Genomic DNA, 21,964 nt, shown 5'->3' with positions numbered 1-21,964 from the left:
TGCAACTCTCAGGATGCATCCCTGTAGTTAAACGATGCATGACTGCATCTTGTGCCAAGACAAGGAGTGAAAGGTGCCCGATATGTTCAGTAGAGCTCTACCAGCCGGGGGAAGGAGGTGAGACTTGAGTGTAATATGTGTGAGTGTGAGTGTATGTGGGTGAGCCTGAGTGTACATGTGTGATTGTGTGTATGTGTGTGTGGCTGAGTGTGTGTGAGTGAGTGTGTGTGTGGAGTGAAATCAGCCCGGCAAGGTAGGAGATGGCCAGGGAGCACTTTCAGGACTGGGCTGAGGGCTTGGACCTTAGCCTCCGTTGTACACCCTGAAGAGCCTTTCTGAGCAGAGGAATGGCTGTGTGCGAGGTGCAGTGGGGAAGTGGGTGAAGGCAGGGCCGTGGGTGAGGAGGCTGGGCCAGGCTCTGTAGAGGCATGTGTGGGGCAAGCGGGGTGGGGGCGGGGCGGCCCTCCCATCAGGACAGAGCCCCTGTCCTAGTCCTTGTCACCCCTGCTGTGCGTTTGCTCTTCTGTGTTGGTGTGTGTGTCAGCTCACTGGCTTTGATGCCCTGACCAGACTATGATGCTCCATGGTGGCAGCAACCATCTTTCTGCTCACTGTGGGGTCCGGGAGCCTCGAGGGGTGCCTGATGTTTAGAGGGGCCAGAAAAAGAACAGTGCACTAGGAGGCTGACGCTGTCACCCACAGCGATGAGGAGGAAGGTGGCATGGCACTGACCTGGCCAGTGTGGGGGATCTTGGCATCCTTGGCAGGGAGCCACCCCCCACTGTCAGGAACACCCCGACAGGAGGCCAGACCCATCCCAACCGAGTCCTGGGCAGTGTGCTCTGTTAGGGAATAGTAGATGGCAGGGACATTGGAGCCCAGGAGTAGCTGATGCAGGAAAGGAATGTTGGGAAGGCCCGGGGTACACTTTGGAAAGTTGGGAGACTCTGGGAAGTGGGCCCTTGTAGGAGGCGGTGGGTGTTCCTGCTGCGGAGGACACACTGCTGAGTCATTGAGCCCCTCTCGGTGTTCCACCCTCCCCCCCAGTCTTAGGTGACTGCTCTCCCATGTCTCTCCAGGGAGACCGCTCATGGGTCAGAGGAAGGAAACAGATGGAACTGAATAGGTCTGTTCTCTGAGATGCCCGGGAGGGGTGATGTCCAGGGGACACAGGTCAGCAGCTGGGAGGGCTGCTCAGAGGCTTCATCTGCTTTTGCTCTTAAGCAGCATTTTCAGGAGGGAGGGCTGGAATCTGCTCCCCTCCTGCCTGGGCGCCATTCCAGTTCCATCCCTTCTGCCCTCTGCATGGCTGCACAAGACCCTTGAGCCCTTCCCTACACGCCCGCCCCTCCATCCCTCCAGGACCCAGCTCCGCTGGTGTTTCCTGTGGTGGAGCCTCCTCCCTCCCTCCCCGTGGCAGGCCTGTCTCCGGCACTGCTTTGGTGCGGGTGCTCCACAGCCTCGCTTGACCGAGGCTCCCTGGACAGGCTCAGCCATGGAGGGGGCGCCTTCCAGGTCTCCTGATGCCCTGGGTGTATGTCTGCTGCTGGCTGCGGACTGGCCCTCCATCCTGTCTCTTCCATCTAGCTCTTGGCAGCTGTCTCTGTGCTTTGTCACGGCTCCATGAGGCTGGGGGTGGGGAAGGTCCCGTTGTTCACCTCCACACCTGCACCAAGCTGTCTAGAATGGCAATTAGATTTCCACCTCAATGCCCCTGGGGACATCCCAAGGAAACACATTCGTTTTTAGGGAACTGGCATGTCCTCCTTCGCTGGGTGTCTGCACTGTGAGTCGCTGCAGTCCCCAGGCTGCTGGAGTCCTGCTGCTGGAGGGCCATGGCAGTCTCTCTCTGATCGCTTCCTTCCAGCCCTGCTCCTTGCAGCGGATTTCTACCGTTGACCATCTCATATGCATATGCGCCCACCTTGCTGGCCTGCAGGCACCCCCTCCCCGGGCTCTGCTTGCCCTGGGGATGACATCCTGTCTTTTCAGCACAGCGTGCAGAGACCCTGGCATCCTACGCACGTGCCCTTCCACCTGACTGGGGCCGTGCTGAATCACCCACAGCTCACCTGTCTTCTCTGTCCCAGTGCATACCTGGCCCCAAGCCCTGAGTTCCCCTCACTGTGCCTACTGCTGCAGTTATATTATGCGGTCCCCTGTGCCATAGTCCTGGGCTGACTTTGTCCCGCCTGCCCTTCCTGAAGCCCAGGACTCTATTTTTTGTTTGTTTGTTTGTTTGTTTTTGTTTTGAGATGGAGTTTCACTCTTGTCACCCAGGCTGGAGTGCAATGTCATCATCTTGGCTCACTGCAACCTCTAGCCTCCTGGGTTCAAGCGGTTCTCCCACCTCAGCCTCCCAAGTAGCTGGGATTACAGGTACCCGCCACCACGCCCAGCTAATTTTTATATGTTTAGTAGAGATAGAGTTTCACCATGTTGGCCAGGCTGGTCTCGAACTCCTGACCTCATGTGATCCACCCACCTTGGCTTCCCAAAGTGCTGAGATTACAGGCGTGAGCCACCACGCCTGGCCTGAAGCCCAGGACTCTGTCCTACACACTTTTGTATCCCCAGTGCTGCCTCTTAGCACAAATTCAGCATGTGTTGGTTGAGTGAGCAAACAAATTTCCAGGTCCAAAGAAGGGAGAGCTGGGGAATCCAAGGGTGGACCCTTTTTCAGGAGGGTTTTTTGTTTGTTTGTTTGTTTGTTTGAGACAGGGTTTTCCTCTTGTTGCCCAGGCTGGAGTGCAATGGCACAACCTCAACTCGCTGCAAACTCTGCCTCCTGGGTTCAAATGATTCTTCTGCCTCAGCCTCCTGAGTAGCTGGGATTACAGGCCTGTGCCACCATGCCTAGTTAATTTTATATTTTTAGTAGAGACAAGATTTCTCCATGTTGGTCAGGCTGGTCTCGAACTCCCGACCTCAGGTGATCTGCCCGTCTTGGTCTCCCATAGTGCTGGAATTATAGGCATGATCCACTGCACCTGGCTTTCAGGAGGTTTTATGCGAAGGGTGGGGGGAGGTCAGTAGCTGGAGGTGGAAGAGAGATGGAGGGATGTTTCTGGGGAGAGGGTACATTTTTACCTGGAGCCAGTGGAAGGAGGGCGATGAGGAGGATACCACGAATCACAACAGCCGGTGATTGACAAGTCCCCGGGGGTGGGAGTGCTCACCCTCATCTCCAGATGCAGAAGCTGAGGCACAGAGAGGCTACTCGTCCTGCCCCAGGGTTGCACAGCGTTCCAGCAGCAGGACAGGACTCAAATCCACATTTGTCTGACAGCACTGTTGACCTCCACATGAGACAGCTTCTCTTAGTGAAGCAAGATGGGAGAACACAGCCCATAGGTGTAGATGGAGCCGGGCAGTCTCTCCTGAAGACCTTTAGGGCTCAGCATAGTCCTGCGTCCTCCACAGGGCAGTGCATCGAGGCAGGAAGCCTGCTGCAGGCGATGTTTTTTCTCCAGCAGTTCTGTTTCTGGAATGCTGAGTTCGGTGCTCACGCCTGTAATCCCAGCACTTTGGGAGGCCAAGGCAGGAGGATTGCTTGAGGCCAGGAGTTCAAGACCAGCCTGGCAAAATAATGAGACCCCCCATCTTTACAAAAAAATGAAAGAAAAAAAAAGTTAGCCACACATGGTGGTGCATGGCTATGGTCCCAACTACTCAGGAGGCTAAGGCAGGAGGATCACTTAAGCCCAGGAGCTTGAGGCTACAGTGAGCTATGATCGTGCCACTGCACTCCAGCCTGGACAACAGAGCTGTCTCTCTTTTTTTTTGAGATGGAGTTTTCACTCTTGTTGCCCAGGCTGGAGTGCAATGATGTGATCCTGTCTCACTGCAGCCTCTGCCTCCCTAGTTCAAGCAATTCTCCTGCCTCAGCCTCCCAAGTAGCTGGGATTACAGGTGTGCACCACCACACCTGGCTAATTTTATATTTTTAGTAGAGACAGGCTTTTACCATGTTGGCCAGGCTGGTCTCAAACTGCTGACCTCAGGTGATCCACCCACCTTAGCCTCCGAAAGTGCTGGGGTTACAGGTGTGAGCCACCATGCCTGGCCCAGAGCTGTCTCTTAAAAAAAAAAAAAAAAAGAAAAAAGAAAGCTTTCAAACCTTGATTCTGTGTTCTGACGACCTTCCTGGTCCATGTCATTCACCTTGCTGCTTTGCTGCATGTCTAAATGCTCGGGGCAGTTCTCTTGCTTGTTGGTTCCTCTCCAGGGCAGCGACTGTAGGCCTTACGCCTGTGCCATGCCCCACTGTAGGCCCTGAGTTCTGTCTGGTTTGGATGGAGGCCTTGAGCCCCGAGCATGTTCATCTTCTCCTGGTCTCACAAGGCACTCATTTGGGTCCCTGGGGAGAATCCATGAAAATTCCTTCAGATCCTGCTTTTCCTTGCACATCTTTCTATTTCTGTCTAATTTACAAAAGCAGCTCATGCTGACATAGTACACCAGGGAACATAGGAAGCCATGAGGAAGCAAACTAGCTGGCCCGTAGAAATCCTGGTAAGCATGGCCCTGTCCCGCCAGGTTCCAGTAGCAGGGCGATAGGATACCGTGTGCTTATAAGCCAGGTCACACTGCACCTGCTAGATTGCCCCCTTCTCATTTAGCAAGCTAATGAAGATTGGACCCCATTTGTAAACATTCTGCTGTTTTAACTGCTGTAAGGTATTTATGCTGTCCCACGGAGACTCAGCAATTTATTAGCAGCTTAACCAGTCCTCTGCTGTTTCCAGTGCCTCGCAGTCTGCATCTGTGCCCTCAAGGGGGGAAAACAGCGAACCCTCTTGCCCTTCCCCCACTCCTGCATCACTTCTCAGTCTCCCAGGAGCAGACCTTGTAGCCATGGTAGGGCACACTTGTGTGTGTTCTAAAGGAATGCCAGTTTGTATTGTTTCACAGAAGCACGATCCTGTCACCAAGCTCTCATTTGTCACACTTAAACCTTATGCAGCTTGTGCCATTAGGGTCCTTGCCAAGGCAGAAGCACATCAAATGGCCTTTTTTTTTTTTTTTAATAGAAATTCTTTTTTCTTTCTTGGATTTCAGCTTTTTTTATTGTAGATACAGAGAGTACATGTGCATATTTGTTACATGAGAGTGTTGCATGATTCTGAGGTTTGGAATACGGATCCTGTCACCGTGGTAGTGAACATAGTACCCGATAGGTCGTTTTTTTTTTTTTTTTCTTTTTTTTTGAGACAGATTCTCGCTCTGTCGCCCAGGCTGGAGTGCAGTGGCGCGATGTCGGCTCACTGCAAGCTCCGCCTCCCAGGTTCACGCCATTCTCCTGCTTCAGCCTCCCGAGTAGCTGGGACTGCAGGCGCCTGCCACCACGCTGGGCTAATTTTTTGTATTTTTAGTAGAGATGGGGTTTCACCGTGTTAGCCAGGATGGTCTCAATCTCCTGACCTCATGATCTGCCCACCTCGGCCTCCCAAAGTGTTGGGATTACAGGCATGAGCCACCGTGCCCAGCCCAAATGGCCTTTAAACACATTAAAAGTTGATGGCTGGGCATGCTCACACCTATAATCCCAGCACCGTGGGAGGCCCCGGTGGGAAGATCTTTTGAACCCAGTAGTTAGAGACTGGCCTGGGCAACAAAGCGAGACCCTGTCTCTACAAAAAATAAAAAATAGTAATTAGCTGGGTGTGGTGGCATGCACTTATAGACCCAGCTACTTGGAAGGCTGAGGAAGGAGGTTCCCTTAAGTCCAGGAGGTTGAGGCTGCAGTGAGCTATGATGGCACCACTGTACTCTAGCCTGGGTGACAGAGCAAGTCTCTGTCTCTATGAAAAATAAAGCCCGGGCGCGGTGGCTCACACCTGTAATCCCAGCACTTTGGGAGACCGAGGCGGGTGGATCATGAGGTCAGGAGATCGAGGCCATCCTGACTAACACGGTGAAACCCCGTCTCTACTAAGAAAAATACAAAAAAATTAGCTGGGCATGGTGGCGGGCACCTGTAGTCCTAGCTATTCGGGAGGCTGAGGCAGGAGAATGGCGTGAACCTGGGAGGTGGAGCTTGCAGTGAGCCAACATCGTGCCACTACACTCCAGCTTGGGGGACAGAGCGAGACTCCATCTCAAAAAAAATAAAAAAATGAAATAGGTGTAGAGGGAAGGGTTTAATGAATTCCCATGTACCCACTGCCCATTTACAACAGTTATCAATATTTTGCAGATTTCTTTGTACCACCCTTTGATCTTTTCCCCCACCTACGTATATTTTTAGTTCTTAGGTTTTGTTTTTTTTTTTTTTCAGATGACATTTTGCTATGTTGTGCAGGCCGGAGTGCAGTAGCCATTAAGAGGCCCAGTGATCATAGCTCACTGCAGCCTGGAATTCCTGGCCTCAGGCAATCCTCCTGCCTCAGCTTCTCGAGTAGCTGGGACTACAGGCGAGTGCCACTACACCTGGCTCTGGCTTGTGTTTTTTTTTTTTTTGAGATGGAGTTTCACTCCTGTTGCCCAGGCTGGAGTGCAGTAGCATAATCTCAGCTCGCTGCAACCTCTGCCTCCCGGGTTCAAGTGATTCTCCTGCCGCAGCCTCCTGAGTAGCTGGGATTCCAGGTGCCTGCCACCACGCTTGGCTAATTTTTATATTTTTAATAGAGACGGGGTTTCACCATGTTGGCCAGGCTGGTTTAGAACTCCTGACCTCAGGTGATCTACCCGCCTCAGCCTCCCAAAGTGCTGGGGTGACAGGCGTGAGCCACTGCACCCAGCCTCCTGTTGTGTGTGTGTTTTTTTTTTTTTTTGAGACGAAGTCTCACTCTGTAGCCCAGGCTGGAGTGCAGTGGCGTGATCTCGGCTCACTGCAACCTATGCCTCCTGGGTTTAAGCATTTCTCCTGCCTCAGCCTCCAGAGTAACTGGGATTACAGGCGCACGCCACCGCACCCAGCTAATTTTTTTGTATTTTTAGTAGAGACAGGGTTTCACCATGTTGGCCAGGCTGGTCTTGAACTCCTGGCCTCAGGTAACTGCCTGCATCGACCTCCCAAAGTGCTAGGATTACAGGTGTGAGCCACCGTGCCTGGCCTGTTTTTTTTAGTCTTAGAAATTGTAGGCCAGGCGCGGTGGCTCACGCCTGTAATCCCAGCACTGTGACAGGCCGGGGCGGGTGGATCACGAGGTCAGGAGATCGATACCATCCTGGCTAACATGGTGAAACCCTGTCTCTACTAAAAAAATACAAAAAATTAGCCGAGCGAGGTGGCGGGCACCTGTAGTCTCAGCTACTCGGGAGGCTGAGGCAGGAGAATGGCGTGAACCCGGGAGGCAGAGCTTGCAGTGAGTGGAGATCTCACCACTGCACTCCAGCCTGGGCGACAGAGCAAGACTCCATCTCAAAAAAAATAAAAAAAAAAAAATAAATAAATAAAAGAAATTGTATTTCAACATGCACCTCTAACAGTTAAGACCATTTTCCTTTACATAACCACAATGCCTTATCACACCGTACACAACTGATAATAACGCCTTTGGTATGGTATTATCCGATACCAAGACCGTATTCACATTTCCCTGATTGTCTGCAAATGTCACCTTGCATTTGGTCATTAGGTTTCCTAAGTCTTTAAAGAAAAAACAAAACTTCTCATTTTGAGATGATGGTAGACTCACTTGCAGTTGTTGGAGAGTCTGGGCGGGCGCGGTGGCTCACGCCTGTAATCCCAGCACTTTGGGAGGCCGAGGCAGGCAGAGCACCTGAGGTCAGGAGTTCAAGACCAGCCTGGCCAACATGGTGAGACCCCGTCTCTACTAAAAGTATAAAAATTAGCCGGGCACCGTGGTGGGTGCCTGTAATCCCAGCTACTCGGGAGGCTGAGGCAGGAGAATTGCTTGAACCTGGGAGGCAGAGGTTGTAGTGAGCCAAGATTGCACCACTGCCATCCAGCCTGGGCAACAGAGCGAGACTCTGTCTCAAAAAAAAAAGAGCCTGTACCATTTATCCAGTTTCCTCTGAAGCAACATTTGCATAATGGTGGTACAGTATTGCATCTGGGATATTGATGATGATGGCTATGTTCAGGATCTGAAGGAAGAGTCCTGGATTCTCTGGGGACCCAAATGACCACCTTGCGAGACCAGCAGAAGTTGGACATGCCCTGGCCAGGCGTGGTGGCTCACGCCTGTAATCCCAGCACTTTGGGAGGCTGAGGCGGGTGGATCACCTGAGGTCAGGAGGGCGAGACCATCCTGGCCAACATGGTGAAACCCTGTCTCTACTAAAAAATACAAAAATTTAGCCAGGTGTGTTGGCATGCATCTGTAATCCCAGCTACTTGGGAGGCTGCGGCAGGAGAATCACTTGAACCTGGGAGGCGGAGGTTGCAGTGAGCCGAGATCGCACCATTGCACTCCAGCCTGGGCAACAAAGTGAGACTCTGTCTCAAAAAAAAAAAAAAAAAAAAAAAAGAAGATGGACATGCCTGGGGCTCAGGGCCTCTGTCCAGCCCAGACAGAACTCAGGGCCTGCAGTGGGGCATGACACAGGGGTAAGGCATGCATTCCCTGCCCTGGAGAGGAACCGAGAAGCAATAGAACCACCCCTGAGAGTTTAGACATTCAGCAAAGCAGCAAGGTGAATGACATGGACTGGGGAGGGCATCAGAGCATGGAATCAAGGTTTGAAAGCTTTTTTTCCTTTTTTAAGTGACAGCTCTGTTGCCCAGGCTGGAGTGCAGTAGCACGATCATAGCTCACTGCAGCCTTGAACTCCTGGGCTCAGGTGATCCTTCTGCCTCAGCCTCCTGAGTAGCTGGGACCACAGGCATGTGCCACCATGCGTGGCTATATTTTTTTGTTTTTTGTAGAGATAGGGTCTTGTTGATAGCCAGGTACAGAACATGTCCCTCCTGTTGCCGTTTTATAGCCACACCCACTTCCCTCCCAGCCCATCTCTTCCTTATCCCCGGCAACCACCACTCTGTTCATTTCTACAATTTTATCATTTTAATGATGTTATGTGATGGAATTATTCAGTATGTAACCTTTGAGGTTTGGCCTTTGTCATTCAGCATAATTCTCTGGAGAGTCATCCAGATTATTGCATGTGTGTCAGCCGTTCATTCCTTTTCATTGCTGAGTAGTATTCCATGGTGTGCTTGGACCACAGTTTGCTGAACCACTCACTTATTGGAGGACATCCGGGGTGTTACCAGTTTGGAGCAGTGACATGTAAAGCTGTGGCCAACACTGCATACAGGATGTGGTATGAACATGACTCTTCATTTCTCCCGGGTAAATGCCCAGGACAGTTGGTGGTTCATGCGGTAGTTTCATGTTGTGTTTAGTTTTTTTTGTTGTTGTTTTTTTAAGAAACTGCCAGTCTGTTTCCAGAGTCACCGTACCTTTTAACTTTCCCATCAGCAGTGTATGAGTGGCCCAGTTTGCCTGCATCCTCACCAGCATTTGATGTTGTCACTATTTGTTATTTTAGCCACTCTGATAGCGTGCAGTGGCATCTCACTGTGGTTTTAATTTGCATTCTTCTTTTTGCTAATGATGTTAAACATATTTTCATATGTTTATTTGCCATCTGCTATATTTCGTCTTTGGTAAAATGTCTTTTTGCCTTCAGATCTTTGCCCATGTTCTTTTCTTCTTCGTGTTTTTGTTTGTTTGTTTGTTTTTTAAGAAATCAGATCTTGTTATGTTGCCCAGGCTGGTCTTGAACTCCTGGGATCAAGCAATCCTCCTGCTTTGGCTTCCTGAGTAGCTGGGACTACAGGTGTGCACCACCACGCCTGGCTAGTTTTTTAATTTCATGTAGAGATGGGGTCTCACTATGTTGCCCAGGCTGGTCTGGAACTCCTGGGCTCAAGCAGTCCTCCTGCTTTGGCCTCCCAAAGTGCTGGGACTACAGGTACGCACCACCATGCCTGGCTTGCCCATGTTCTAATTCGATTGTTTTCTTTTTTATGCTGTTGAATTGAATTTGAGAGCTCTCTAGTATATATTTTAGATAGTAGTCCTTTGTTGGATATGTGCTTTGCAAACCTTTCTAGTCTGTAGCTTGCCTTTTCATCTTTTTATCTGGCTTTTTTTTTTGAGACGGAGTCTTGCTCTGTCACCCAGGCTAGAGTGCAGTGGCACAATCTCGGCTCACTGCAGCCTCTGCCCGCTGGGTTCAAGCAGTTCTCCTGGCTTAGCCTCCTGGGTAGCTGGGATTACAGGTGCACACCACTACGCCCAGCTAATTTTTTTGTATTTTTAGCCATGTTAGCCAGGCTGGTCTTGAACTCCTGACCCCAGGTGATCCGCCTACCTCGGCCTCCCAATGTGCTGGGATTACAGGTGTGAGCCACCGTGCCCGGCCTTTTTTTTTTCCCTTTTTTTTTTTTTAATACGGAATTTTGCTCTTATTGCCCAGGCTGGAGTGCAATGGTGCAGTGGTGTGATCTCGGCTCACCTCAACCTCCGCCTCCCGGATTCAAGCGATTCTCCTGCCTCAGCCTCCCGAGTAGCTGGGATTACAGGCATGCACCACCATGCCTGGCTAATTTTACATTTTTAGTAGAGACGGGGTTTCTCCATGTAGGTCAGACTGGTCTTGAACTCCCAACCTCTGGTGATCCTCCTGCCTCGGCCTCCCGAAGTGCTGGGATTACAGGCATGAACCACCACGCCAGGCCTTACATGGCTCTTTTACAGTGCAAACATAAAGTTTGTCTGCCAATCTTTCCTTTTGTGAATCGGGCTTTTGGTGTCAAGTCTAAGAACTCTTTGCTTTGCCCTAGATCCTGAGGATTATGTTTTACATTTGAATTCATGATCCACTTTGAGTTACATTTTGTACGAGGCATAAGACTTTTAGTTCGAGGCCCATGTTTTTCCTATGGATGCCGATTGCTCCAGTGCCCTTTGTGGAAAGGCTTTCCTTCCTCCTGAAATACTTTTGCACCTTTGTCAAGAAATCCACTGGGCATATCTGTGTGTGTCTGTTTCTCAGATTCTCCATTCTGTTCTGTGCATTACTGTCTGTGCCCGCCCCCTGCCAATACTCCACTGTCTTAACTACTCTAGCTATAGAGTCAGTCTTGAAATCAGGTAGACTGACTCTTTCCACTTTATTATTCTTTTTCAGAATTGTTTTAGCTTCTCTGCCTTTTTTTTTTTTTTTTTTCGAAGATGAAGTCTTGCTCTGTCGTTCAGGCTGGAGTGCAGTGGTGTGATCTCCGCTCACTGCAGACTCCGCCTCCCAGGTTCAAGTGATTCTCCTGTTTCAGCCTCCTGAGTAACTGGGATTACAGGCACCTGCCACCATGCCTGGCTAATTTTTGTATTTTTAGTAGTGATGGGGTTTCATCATGTTGGCCAGGCTGGTCTTGAACTCCTGACCTCAGGTGATTCACCCACCTTGGCCTCCCTAAGTGCTGGGATTACAGGTGTGAGCCAGAGTGCCTGGCCCTGTAATACTTAAATTACTAGTGAGATGGAACATTTTCTTTCTAACTTTGCTGCATCTCTTCTTTCTGAATTGCCTCTCTCTTTGCTCATTTTTAATTGAGATGTCTTTTTCCTTGTGATTTGGAAAAGCTCTCTTTTCACTTGCCAAGTCTTCTCCTTCTCTTGGTAACGTTTACCTTAGCTCTGCTGTAGAAACCTCTGATGGAGCAGTTGGAGAGAGCTGCCCATCCAGTCCAGGAAGGTTAGACATGCCCCAGCGCTTCCCTGATGCCTTTTGAATGTTTTGAGTCAAGTCCCAGTTCTGCCCCGTGCTTGCCACATGACTGAGCCAGGTTACCTCACCCGCAGAATGTGGGCCGGCCTGCCGGGAGGGCTGGGCTCACATCGGGTGATGGTTGTGCAAGGCCTGTGGGGGCCTCTAAGGGGAAGGCAGAAATGGAAGGATTATCAAGCAAGCTCTACTCCGGGCTATGTTTTTGCATCCATATGTTTTTCTAAGTAGGAACTCAGACTGAGATGTGTTTCAGTGTTATATGCCTAACTTCCTGCAAAACTTGGCAGTGGCATTGAAAAACATAGCCATTATGGGGTCTCAGCTTTCCTGGGGAAATGGCAGGTCATCGAAAACACTGGCTTTCAAGTCCATTTATATGCTCAAATTGAGTGTTGCCTTTTGACCTCTTCTGTTTAATAAAATGCTCCAGCACGTCATCACGGACGTGCATTTTCCCAGGCCAGCATATGCATGAGGCTGTCCTGTGGTCCGGTGCCCAGCCCTGTGACACCTGGGCTGTCATTACAGGGTGCACAGTAGGTGAGGGTCTGACTCCAGGACCACCTATCCTGGGTGCTTCACTGACTTGCTCATTGGCTGTTGTGGTCCTGAGTAGGGCAAACTCAGTTTCCCCACCTGTCAACTGGACTAGTAATATTACCTGCCCTTTAGCGTTGTCGGGAGGATGAGAGGTACTGGATAGGAAACAAGGGATTATAGGTACTTCTCTGAACATTTTACAGTGAAAATGGATTGCTTTCCAAAAGTCATTTTGAACCAAGGCTGATGATCATTGGTTTGTTTTGCACAAGAGCACGTACTTTGCTAGCAGAGTGAGAGTTTGGGCAGGAGGCAGCCAGGCATGAAGATGTAGGAGGCGTCCTGCCCTTGGCCACGTGCGGGGATCAGAGTTGGGTGAACTCTGCTTAGGAGTCGTTAGAACACAATCCTGAGACAGTTTCTCCTCCAAGGTGGTTCTGCTGGGTTTCTCCATCTCAACTGCTGTTGTCCTGGGTTACAGTTACAGGCGCTTGTGTGAATTGCGGTGTTTTAAAGCCTTCAGAGCAGAAGGATGTGAACTTGTCCTTCTCCTTGTGCCCCTCTCTCTGTCATCCCACTTGTAAATTGTTTCTGGGCCGGAGGATAAGTGAGGAGGCCACAGGAACTTTGCATGTTGTCTCTTAGCATTTTGAGTTAGGAAGAGCAACTGAAAGACCGAGCTGAAAGCTACACTGAACCTCATCAACAATTCACACACTGCAGAGGCGAAGATGGCGTCTTCTCAGCACAGTGGGCTGGGTCAGGAGAACACATCGGGTCAGCTCTGCTGCACTTCCTTCCATTCCTACGGCCATCCTGGTGCCACCTGCAGCCTCTTACGGTGCAGGCCTCATCCCCTGGTGCGTCCCCTCTCTGCCGTTGCCTCGGGCTTGGCCCCAGGCTCACTTTGGGGTCAGACATGGGTGGGCAGCTCCAGAGGCTGCTCTCAGCACACAGAGGGCTCTTTCCCAGTAGCTGTGAATCTTCCTTTTGGGGGCCAAGAGGTCTCTGCACAGGGGCCAGTGACAGACTGCCTGGGGCTGGGGATTCATGTCATTAGCAACATGTGTCTTCAGTTCTGTCTCAATGACATATCAGGGCAGCGTGCAGGTGCGACTCCATTGTTCCCAGGAAGAAGCCTGGCATAAGAGGAAGTGGCAGTTGGGGCCTGGTGCTTTACCTTCTTTCTTCCCCCTTCTGCTTTTGCATATGCAAAACCTGACATATGTGTAATTAGATCAAAACCTCTGACCACTGTCATTGTTCCAGGTTACCCAGGTGGACCCCCGTGGTGATGAGCAATGGTTGAACCATACTCCCTGGGCTTTCCCTCAGCTGTAGGTCTTTTGAGAGTGACATCCGGTGGTCATCAAGTGTTCGAGCCGGATGAGCCTTTAGCATGGATGGGCAGAGGTTGGAGCTCTGGGCTGTGTCCTTCAGCGACTCTTCTGGATTAGTCCGGGCCTTGTTTCTCTTGGTTGCGGATCTTGTTGCTCATTAGCGCCTGGGAAGTAGAGCAGATATTTAATAACCCTGCATGCCTCAAAGACTGAAACCCTTTTTTTCCCACTGGAATCACAGTAGCTTGGAAACCTCTTTCCCTTGCTTCTCATGAGATTGTTAAAAAACTCGCCTGGGGCTGGGTGTGGTGGCTCATGCCCGTAATCCCAGCACTTTGGGAGGCCAAAGCAGGCGGATCACCTGAGGTCAGGACCAGCCTGGCCAACATGGTGAAACCTCGCTTCTACTGAAAATACAGAAATTAAGTGGGCATGGTGGCACGCACCTGTAGTCCCAGCTACTCGGGAGGCTGAGGCAGGAGAATGGCTTGAATCCAGGAGTCAGAGATTGCAATGACCTGAGATTGCGCCCCTGCTCTCCAGCTTGGGTGACAGAACAAGACCCTGTCTCAAAAAAAAAAAAAAAACTCGACTGGAAATGTGCTTCAGATCCAGACCTCTCTGATCATTGGCAGGAAGGGCACCTTTGTCATCTGAAGTGAGGGCCTCTGGAGTCTGTGAACCCATGGCAGGCGATGTGCTGTTTGCTGCCTAGACCTGACCACTGTCACCTTTACTGACAGATGACAAACAGCCTGCCTGCCTTGGCCTCCTTTCTGTGGGTCTTCTTCCTCTGGGGAGACATATTTTGGAAATAAGCTGGAGTTTGAACCCAGAAGTTGACACAGGTGTGATGGCTGGACACTGTCATCTAACGAGGTTGTAAGATGTTAAGGGTGACAGCCACTCCTTCCTGTACCCCTCACCCAGGAATGGTGTCACTGCCTCCAAGCACGAGGGGGGAGCCATCCGGGGGCTGCTGTTGCTATACACACTTACCTCCTATGTCTTTTCCATGATGTCTTTGTCTGTTTTAAAATGATGGCTCCTAAATCTCTGGCTTTTCTTGCTTTTTCATGTTATTCTAGTTTTTTCTGCCTTTTCAGTGTTTCCCCCTTTCTTTTCCTCTTTTTTTTTTTTTGACTTTTTCCCTCTCCCCTTTCAGATCTTTATGCTATTTTCCTTCTATTTTCATTTTGTCATGGTAGTTTTCTCTGTACTTTCACTTCTTCTTCTTTTTTTTTTTTTTTTGAGACGGAGTCTCGCACCGTCGCCTGGGCTGGAGTGCAGTGGCGCGATCTCGGCTCACTGCAATCTCTGCCTCCCGGATTAATGCAATTCTCCTGTCTCAGCCTCCTGAGTAGCTGGGATTACAGGCGCACACCACCACACCTGACTAATTTTCTGTATTTTTAGTAGAGACGAGGTTTCACTATGTTGGCCAGACTGGTCTTGAGCTCCTGACCTCGTGATCTGCCTGCCTCGGCCTCCCAAAGTGCTGTTTGGGTTTACAACTTTCACTTCTTTATACATTCACGGGTGTTGGCGTCCCCCAGAGACGCTGACCATAATCCGGGCATTATTTTTTTTTTCTTTTTCTTTTTGAGACAGAGTTTCACTCTTGTCACCCAGGCTGGAGTGCAGTGGTACGATCTCGGCTCACTGCAACCTCCGCCTCCTGGGTTCAAGCGATTCTCCTGCCTCAGCCTCCCGAGTAGCGGGGATTACAGGTGCATGCCACCATGCCTGGCTAATTTTCGTATTTGTTGTAGAGATGGGGTCTCACTTTGTCATGTTGGCCAGGTCTCGAACTCCTGACCTCAGGTGATCTGCCTGCCTTGGCCTCACAAAGTGCTGGGATTACAGGCGTGAGCCACTGCGCCCGGCCTGGGCATTATTTTTAGCTTCAAATGACCCTTTGTAGCACAGCAATATGCAAGTGGTGGGTGCGTATTGGTTCAAATCCAATGACTATAACTGGAAGGAGTCTACGTCCCCCTGGTTTTATTCATTGTGAGAAACTGTACAACAGCAGTCCAAGAATTTGTTGGATAAACACTGTAATCCTGCCCCCAAGATAGTCCTCTTTTCCCTGCCCAGTTCTATTCTCTTTAGCTGTTTACACATCCATTCTGTATAATTAGGTGTCATTGTGCATTCTTCACTTTTATCGCTTATTACATCAACGGCAGGTTTGTGTGCTCTTTTTTCACCTCACTCACTAAAACACCAACACACATAAACTTTTACAGCCAGCATTTCAGGGACTGCATAATTCCCCACCAGGTTGGCACACTCACCTGGGTGTCCCTCCCCTTCCCTGGGAGACGTCTGGCAGAGCTCAGGACACAGCGGGAAGTGTCTGGACTTGGCCGCCAGCCAGGCTGGATCCAGGCGTGGCCTCTGGTGGCCGCGATTAGCTGCGTGACCCTAGATGGGGAAGTGACCTCTAAACAGCGATGTCTTGGGGCTCTGAGGTGTCGGGAAGTGGAATATGTTCAGTGCCAAGCTGAGGACACTGCACATCCTTCCTGCCGTGGTGGGAACAGTCACTGGCCGGCGCTCTCCGGGCGCAGGCTGGTCAGTGCACGTCTCTGAGCACTGAGGTAGCTGGAGGAGGATGGATGGGATGGTTGAGAACCAGACCCAGGCCAGGGAAACTGGTCGAAAGCTTGCAGGCCTGGTGATTTATGATAACGCGTGGAAACTTCTTTTCTGATTCCGGAGCCAGAGAACAATCTCAGAGGATAGAGTGTCCTTTCCCTCTGAGCTCTCCAGGAGCTGAAATCCCTTTGCTCAGTGAATGGAAATTGACACTGGGCTGCTGCTGCTGTTTCCTGAGTGACTATATTGTTTGCCCTAGAATCAGGATTTATTAAAGAACATTAAGCTTACTTTTTCTAAATCAGGTAAGCATAATAATATCTGTGTCTGAAGATAAACTGAATTCTGTGTTCAGAGGATGTTTAAAGTGCATGCATTTTGACTCTAACTATCATCATATATTTTGGTCATGACAAAATTGAGGGGGCAACCCTTTTTTTCCCCAAGGGGTTGTGTTCACTTTTGACCAATATCTGTGGTTTCGTTTACAGATTCCCACTGGAAATTCGTTGTATGAATCTTATTACAAGCAGGTAAGTTTAGCTGATGTCTCATCAGATGGAACTAGAGCATGCCTGAGCTGAAAGCACAGTACAGAATAGAAGCCCAGCTGAGCGGCCTTTTGTCCTTTTCTGTTCACTGTCAGCAGATAGTTAGTGTGGCGGGTGCCACTTCACCTGCTGCTGCATTGCTGAAAAGTTATTTTGCCTCTTGGTCTCCCATTTCAGGTCGATCCGGCATACACAGGGAGGGTGGGGGCGAGTGAAGCTGCGCTTTTTCTAAAGAAGTCTGGCCTCTCGGACATTATCCTTGGGAAGGTATGTGAAGATGAATAGTGATTTCTCTTTTGTGGCTGCCCTCACAGCTCCCCCAGCAGGTCAGGGCCAGCCTGTGCAGGCCTCCTTCCATGGGGCCCGGCCTCCTGGGGAGTGGCCTGGTCGCTGCAGACCTCTCAGGCTGCAGCTGGTGGATCCAAATGCCCAGGTGGCAGCCCCCACCACTACTTTGGTAGCAGATAAGAAACCCAAGTACTTTTGGGGTCTTGATAGCTTGTGGACTTTTTTTTTTTTTTTTTTTTTTGAGACAGAGTTTTGCTCTTGTTGCCTAGGCTGGAATGCAGCGGCGCGATCTCGGCTCACTGCAACCTCCTCCTCCCAGGTTCAAGTGATTCTCCTGCCTCAGCCTCTTGAATAGCTGGGATTACAGGCGCATGCTACCACACCTGGCTAATTTTTTTTTTGAGACAGTCTCGCTGTGTCGCCCAGGCTGGAGTGCAGTAGCGTGATCTCAGCTCACTGCAAGCTCCACCTTCTGGGTTCACACCATTCTCCTGCCTCAGCCTCCCGAGTAGCTGGGACTACAGGCACCTGCCACCACGCCCGGCTAATTTTTTGTATTTTTAGTAGGGACGGGGTTTCACTGTGTTAGCCAGACTGGTCTCGCACTCCTGACCTCAGGTGATCCGCCCACCTTGGCCTCCCAAAGTGCTGGGATTACAGGCGTGAACCACTGCGCTTGGCCACTTGCGGACTTTAGTTGGGGGAAGAAGGGTGTCATAAACACCATTGGCTTGGGAGCTGAGAGCACCTGGATGTCCTCTGGGCCCTGCCGCTGACTGGCTGCGCGCCCCTGGGCAGATCATTCACCTGCTCTGAATTGGCCTCTTCATCTGCAGGACAACCTGGGGACAGTCACTCCTGCCCCGCAAGGCCAGTGATGGGGTGGTGGCGGCTCTGGTTTTTGTTAACACGTGGACAGTGATCGGCAGTCATGCTTATGAGCATTTTTGTGTTTCCACAGATATGGGACTTAGCCGATCCAGAAGGTAAAGGGTTCTTGGACAAACAGGTATATACACATGTACACAGAGCAAGTGGAGGAGCTGGGCAGAGCCCCCAGGCTGGGTGACCTCCACGGCTCCTTCCACATTCCTCCACTGTCAAGTATTACTAGGCATGAGCACAGCTGTCAAACTTAACACGGGAAGTTTTCATTTTGAAATAAAGGTCTTTTAAACACTTGGAGCCATCTTTCATGGCTAGTGTATCTTTTAATTTATTTATTTACTTTTCTTTTAATGTTTTGTAACCTTACATGTGATTAAAGTGTTGTCCAGACTTTTTATTTTGGACCAGTCTCTCGTGGACGTTGCACAAATAGCTTGGAGGGTTCCTGTGTATCTTTTGCCAGCTCTCCCCAGTGATGGTGTCTTACATAACCACAGCACAGTGATCAGAGCCAGAAAATAACATTGGTGTTATTTTTTATTTTTTTGACATGGAGTCTCACTCTGTTGCCCAGGCTGGAGTGCAGTGGTGCAATCTCGGCTCACTGCAACCTCCACCTCCCAGGATCAAGTGATTCCCCTGCCTCAGCCTCTGGAGTAGCTGGGATTACAGACGAGAACCATCATGCCTGGCTAATTTTTGTATTTTTAGTAGAGATAGTGTTTCACCATCTTGGCCAGGCTGGTCTCGAACTCCTGACCTCAGGTGATCCGCCCACCTCGGCCTCCCAAAGTGCTGGGATTATGGGCATGAGCCACCACGCCCAGCCACATTGGTGTTATTAATGTAACAAAGTAGACATTGGTGTAACTTTGACTAAAGGCCTTAATCAGAGTTTTTTTTTTTTTTTTTTTTTTTTGAGACAGTCTAACTCTTGCCCAGGCTGGAGTGCAGTGACATGATCTTGGCTCACTGCAGCCTCTGCCCCCTGGATTCACAAGATTCTCATGCCTTAGCCTCCACAGTGAAAACCCCATCTGAAAAAAAAAAAAAAATCTGAAATCTGAAACTCTTCTGATCCCAAGCATTTGGGATGAGGAATACTCAGCCTGTACTTATAAGTGATTTTAAGTGGTCGTAGATGGCCGTTTTGTTAGAAGGGACCTTGTTTGTGCTGTGCGGTGACTTGTGGTCCAGTCTGTCAGGAAACCCCCTTCACTTGTACCTCCCTTCTTTGAGGTTCATGGTGCATGTCTGCATGTTTTTTGTTTTGTTTTTTTATTTTTTATTTTTTGAGCCTCGCTCTGTTGCCCAGGCTGGAATGCAGTGGTGCGATCACTGCTTACTGCAGCCTCGATCTTCTGGGTTCAAGTGATCTTCTGCCTCAGCCTCTCGTGTACCTGAGGCCACAGGCACACACTGCCACACCTGGCTAATTTTTATTATTTTTTTGTAGAGACGAGGTCTCACTATGCCCAGGTTGGTCTCAAACTCCTGTGCTCAAGCAATCCTCCCATCTTGGCCTCCCTAAGTGCTGGGATTATAGGCATGAGCCACCGTGCCCGGCCTCATGTCTGCATGTTAAAAGTTCTGAGAATTCCTATGGAAAAGAAATTTGACTTTGCTTAATGCAGTTCCTCTAAACTTACTTAATTCCTTTTTCTTTTTTTCTTTACTATTTATTAATTTTTCTCTTTTCTCAGACCTTGCAGGGATGAAAGGTCCCCTTTTCTCAAAACCCTCTTATGATCCTCTACACTCTGCAAGGGCTTCTGAGGACAGCAGGCTGCGAAAGGCCGATCCTAGCACTTATCTCTTTGAAGACACTTTTAAAACTGTTAACAGTATTTATAGCTTTAAAAGTATCCATGTTCTTAGGCCAGTTAATAAAAAAAAAACAGAAAAAACCAAGCTAAGTGATGCCTCACAAGTCCACCGAGCCTTTGTGTGGTGGGTCCTGGGTTAGGAGGGAGGCACCTGACAGCCTAGTTCAACTTCCTTCCCGTGTCTAGGTGGGGTCCACGCCAGGCCACTGGGGGTGGGCAGGGGATGTTCCATTCAACGAGGCCGAGGGGATCGTGGTGAACCACAGATATGAGTTTCTGACCAACCGTGTGTATTTAAGACTGCTTTAGAAAAAATTCAATGCATAGCCAGGTGCAGTGGCTCATACCTGTAATCCTAGCTACTCAGGAAGCTAAGGCAGGAGGACAGGAATTTGAGACCAGCCTGGGCAACATAGTGAGATCCCACCTCTAAAAAAATACATAAAAACTTAGCTGGGCATAGTGGTGCACACCTGTGGTCCCAGCTACTCAGGAGGCTGAGGCGGGAGGATCGCTTGAGCCCATGAGTTTGAGGTTGCAGTGAGCTGTGATTGCGCCACTGCACTCTGGGTGACAGAGTGAGACCCTATCTCTAAAACAAACAAAAATTCGGCACATATTTGGTCCATCATTCGTAACCTTAACCATGTTTAACTTTGTTGCTTTATACAACCTAACATTTCCTAAATGTTGGGAGCTCATAGTTTTTGGAAAATATATGCATCTGAAATTTTACAGATTTCCAGATGCAGTGGAATAAGTCCATTTAATTTAATTTAATTTATTTATTTTGAGACGGAGTTTTGCTCTTTTTGCCCAGCCTGAAGTGAAGTGGCATGATCTTGGCTCACTGCAGCCTCCACCCTCTGGGTTCAAGTGGTTCTCCTGCCTCAGCCTCCCAAGTAGCTGGGATTTCAGGCACCTGCCACCCCGCCTGGCTGATTTTTATGTTTTTAGTAGAGATGAGGTTTCGCCATGTTGGCCAGGCTGGTCTCGAACTCCTGACCTCAGGTGATCCACCTGCCTCGGTCTCCCAAAGTGCTAGGATTACAGACATGAGCCACCACACCCGGCCAGGATAAGTCCATTTTAGTGTATTCATTTAAGCGATGTCCCCAAGGTGAGTCCAGTTCAGCCCAACACTCCAAGGGGTTTTTGCACGGACAGTCTTCATTGTTGAAGTGGACATCCTCTTTCCCTGAAGCCTGCTGTTAGAGACAGCTCCCCCTACCCTCACTGGCGATGTGCTGTTTACTCCCTCCCTTTCTTTGGACTTGCAGGGTTTCTATGTTGCACTGAGACTGGTGGCCTGTGCACAGAGTGGCCATGAAGTTACCTTGAGCAATCTGAATTTGAGCATGCCACCGCCTAAATTTGTGAGTGTCCAAGTCCTTCAAGTTCACATTCTTCTAATACCAGATGTGTGTGTGTGTGTATGTGCGTGTGTGTATGTGCATGTATATCTCCATGTTTTCTCTAGCCTTCCCCTTTTATTGTGGTGAAATTCACATAATAGAAAATTAATAATTTTAAAGTGAACTATTCAGTGGTATTTAGTGCATTTACAGTGTTGTGTCATCATTACCTCTGTCTAGCTCCAGAACATTTTCATCCCCCCCCAAGGAGACCCCATCCACATTAAGTAATCACTCCTTGTCTCCCGCTCCCAGTCGCTGGCAACCACTAATTTTATTTCTGTCAATGGATTTGCCTGTTCTGGACATTTCCTATCAATGGAATTCTCTAACATGGTCTTTTGTGTCTGGCCTCTCTCTCAGCATCGTGTTTTCAGGGTTCATTCATGTTGTAGAATGGATCAGTGTTTCCATATTCCATTTACTGGATGGACCACATCTTTATCCATTCATCTCTCTGGACATGTGGGTTATTTCCACCCTTTTGACTGTTGTGAATAGTGCTGCTACCAGCATTCATGTACAAGGATTTGTTTGGACATCCGTTTTTAATTCATTTGAGTCAATATGTAGGAGTGGAATTGCTGGGTCATGTGGTGATTCTGTGTTTAACTTTGTGAAGTCTTCCCTTTTTTGAAAGCACTTTGAAACGTATATCCTTTTCAGCAAACCCACCCACCTATGATTTAATTCTGTGCCAGCCACAAAGGAATGTTTCTCTCTCTTCTCAGCACGACACCAGCAGCCCTCTGATGGTCACACCGCCCTCTGCAGAGGCCCACTGGGCTGTGAGGGTAAGTGAACGG

At 49.6% G+C, this 21,964-nt stretch overlaps 1 protein-coding gene across 9 annotated transcripts in view; it reads left to right on the top strand.

Annotated features, from left to right (window-relative positions):
• EPS15L1 (epidermal growth factor receptor pathway substrate 15 like 1) overlaps positions 1–21,964 on the top strand; it is a 116,494-nt gene that overhangs the window by 13,140 nt on the left and 81,390 nt on the right. For 8 of the 9 annotated variants that reach the window (XM_019015667.4, XM_019015666.4, XM_055372058.2 and 5 more), the window contains exons 2-6: positions 16,682–16,723; positions 16,919–17,008; positions 17,991–18,038; positions 21,024–21,119; positions 21,890–21,952. In XM_019015667.4, coding sequence (XP_018871212.2) covers positions 16,682–16,723; positions 16,919–17,008; positions 17,991–18,038; positions 21,024–21,119; positions 21,890–21,952 — 339 coding nt within the window. Of the gene's footprint in view, positions 1–16,681; positions 16,724–16,918; positions 17,009–17,990; positions 18,039–21,023; positions 21,120–21,889; positions 21,953–21,964 lie in introns of those variants that run through there. The other variant, XM_055372053.2, reaches the window with a different exon arrangement.

The sequence above is a fragment of the Gorilla gorilla genome, chromosome 20, assembly GCF_029281585.2.
Source record: "Gorilla gorilla gorilla isolate KB3781 chromosome 20, NHGRI_mGorGor1-v2.1_pri, whole genome shotgun sequence".
Classification (NCBI taxonomy): domain Eukaryota; kingdom Metazoa; phylum Chordata; class Mammalia; order Primates; family Hominidae; genus Gorilla; species Gorilla gorilla.
This window is presented reverse-complemented; position numbering and strand designations above follow the sequence as displayed.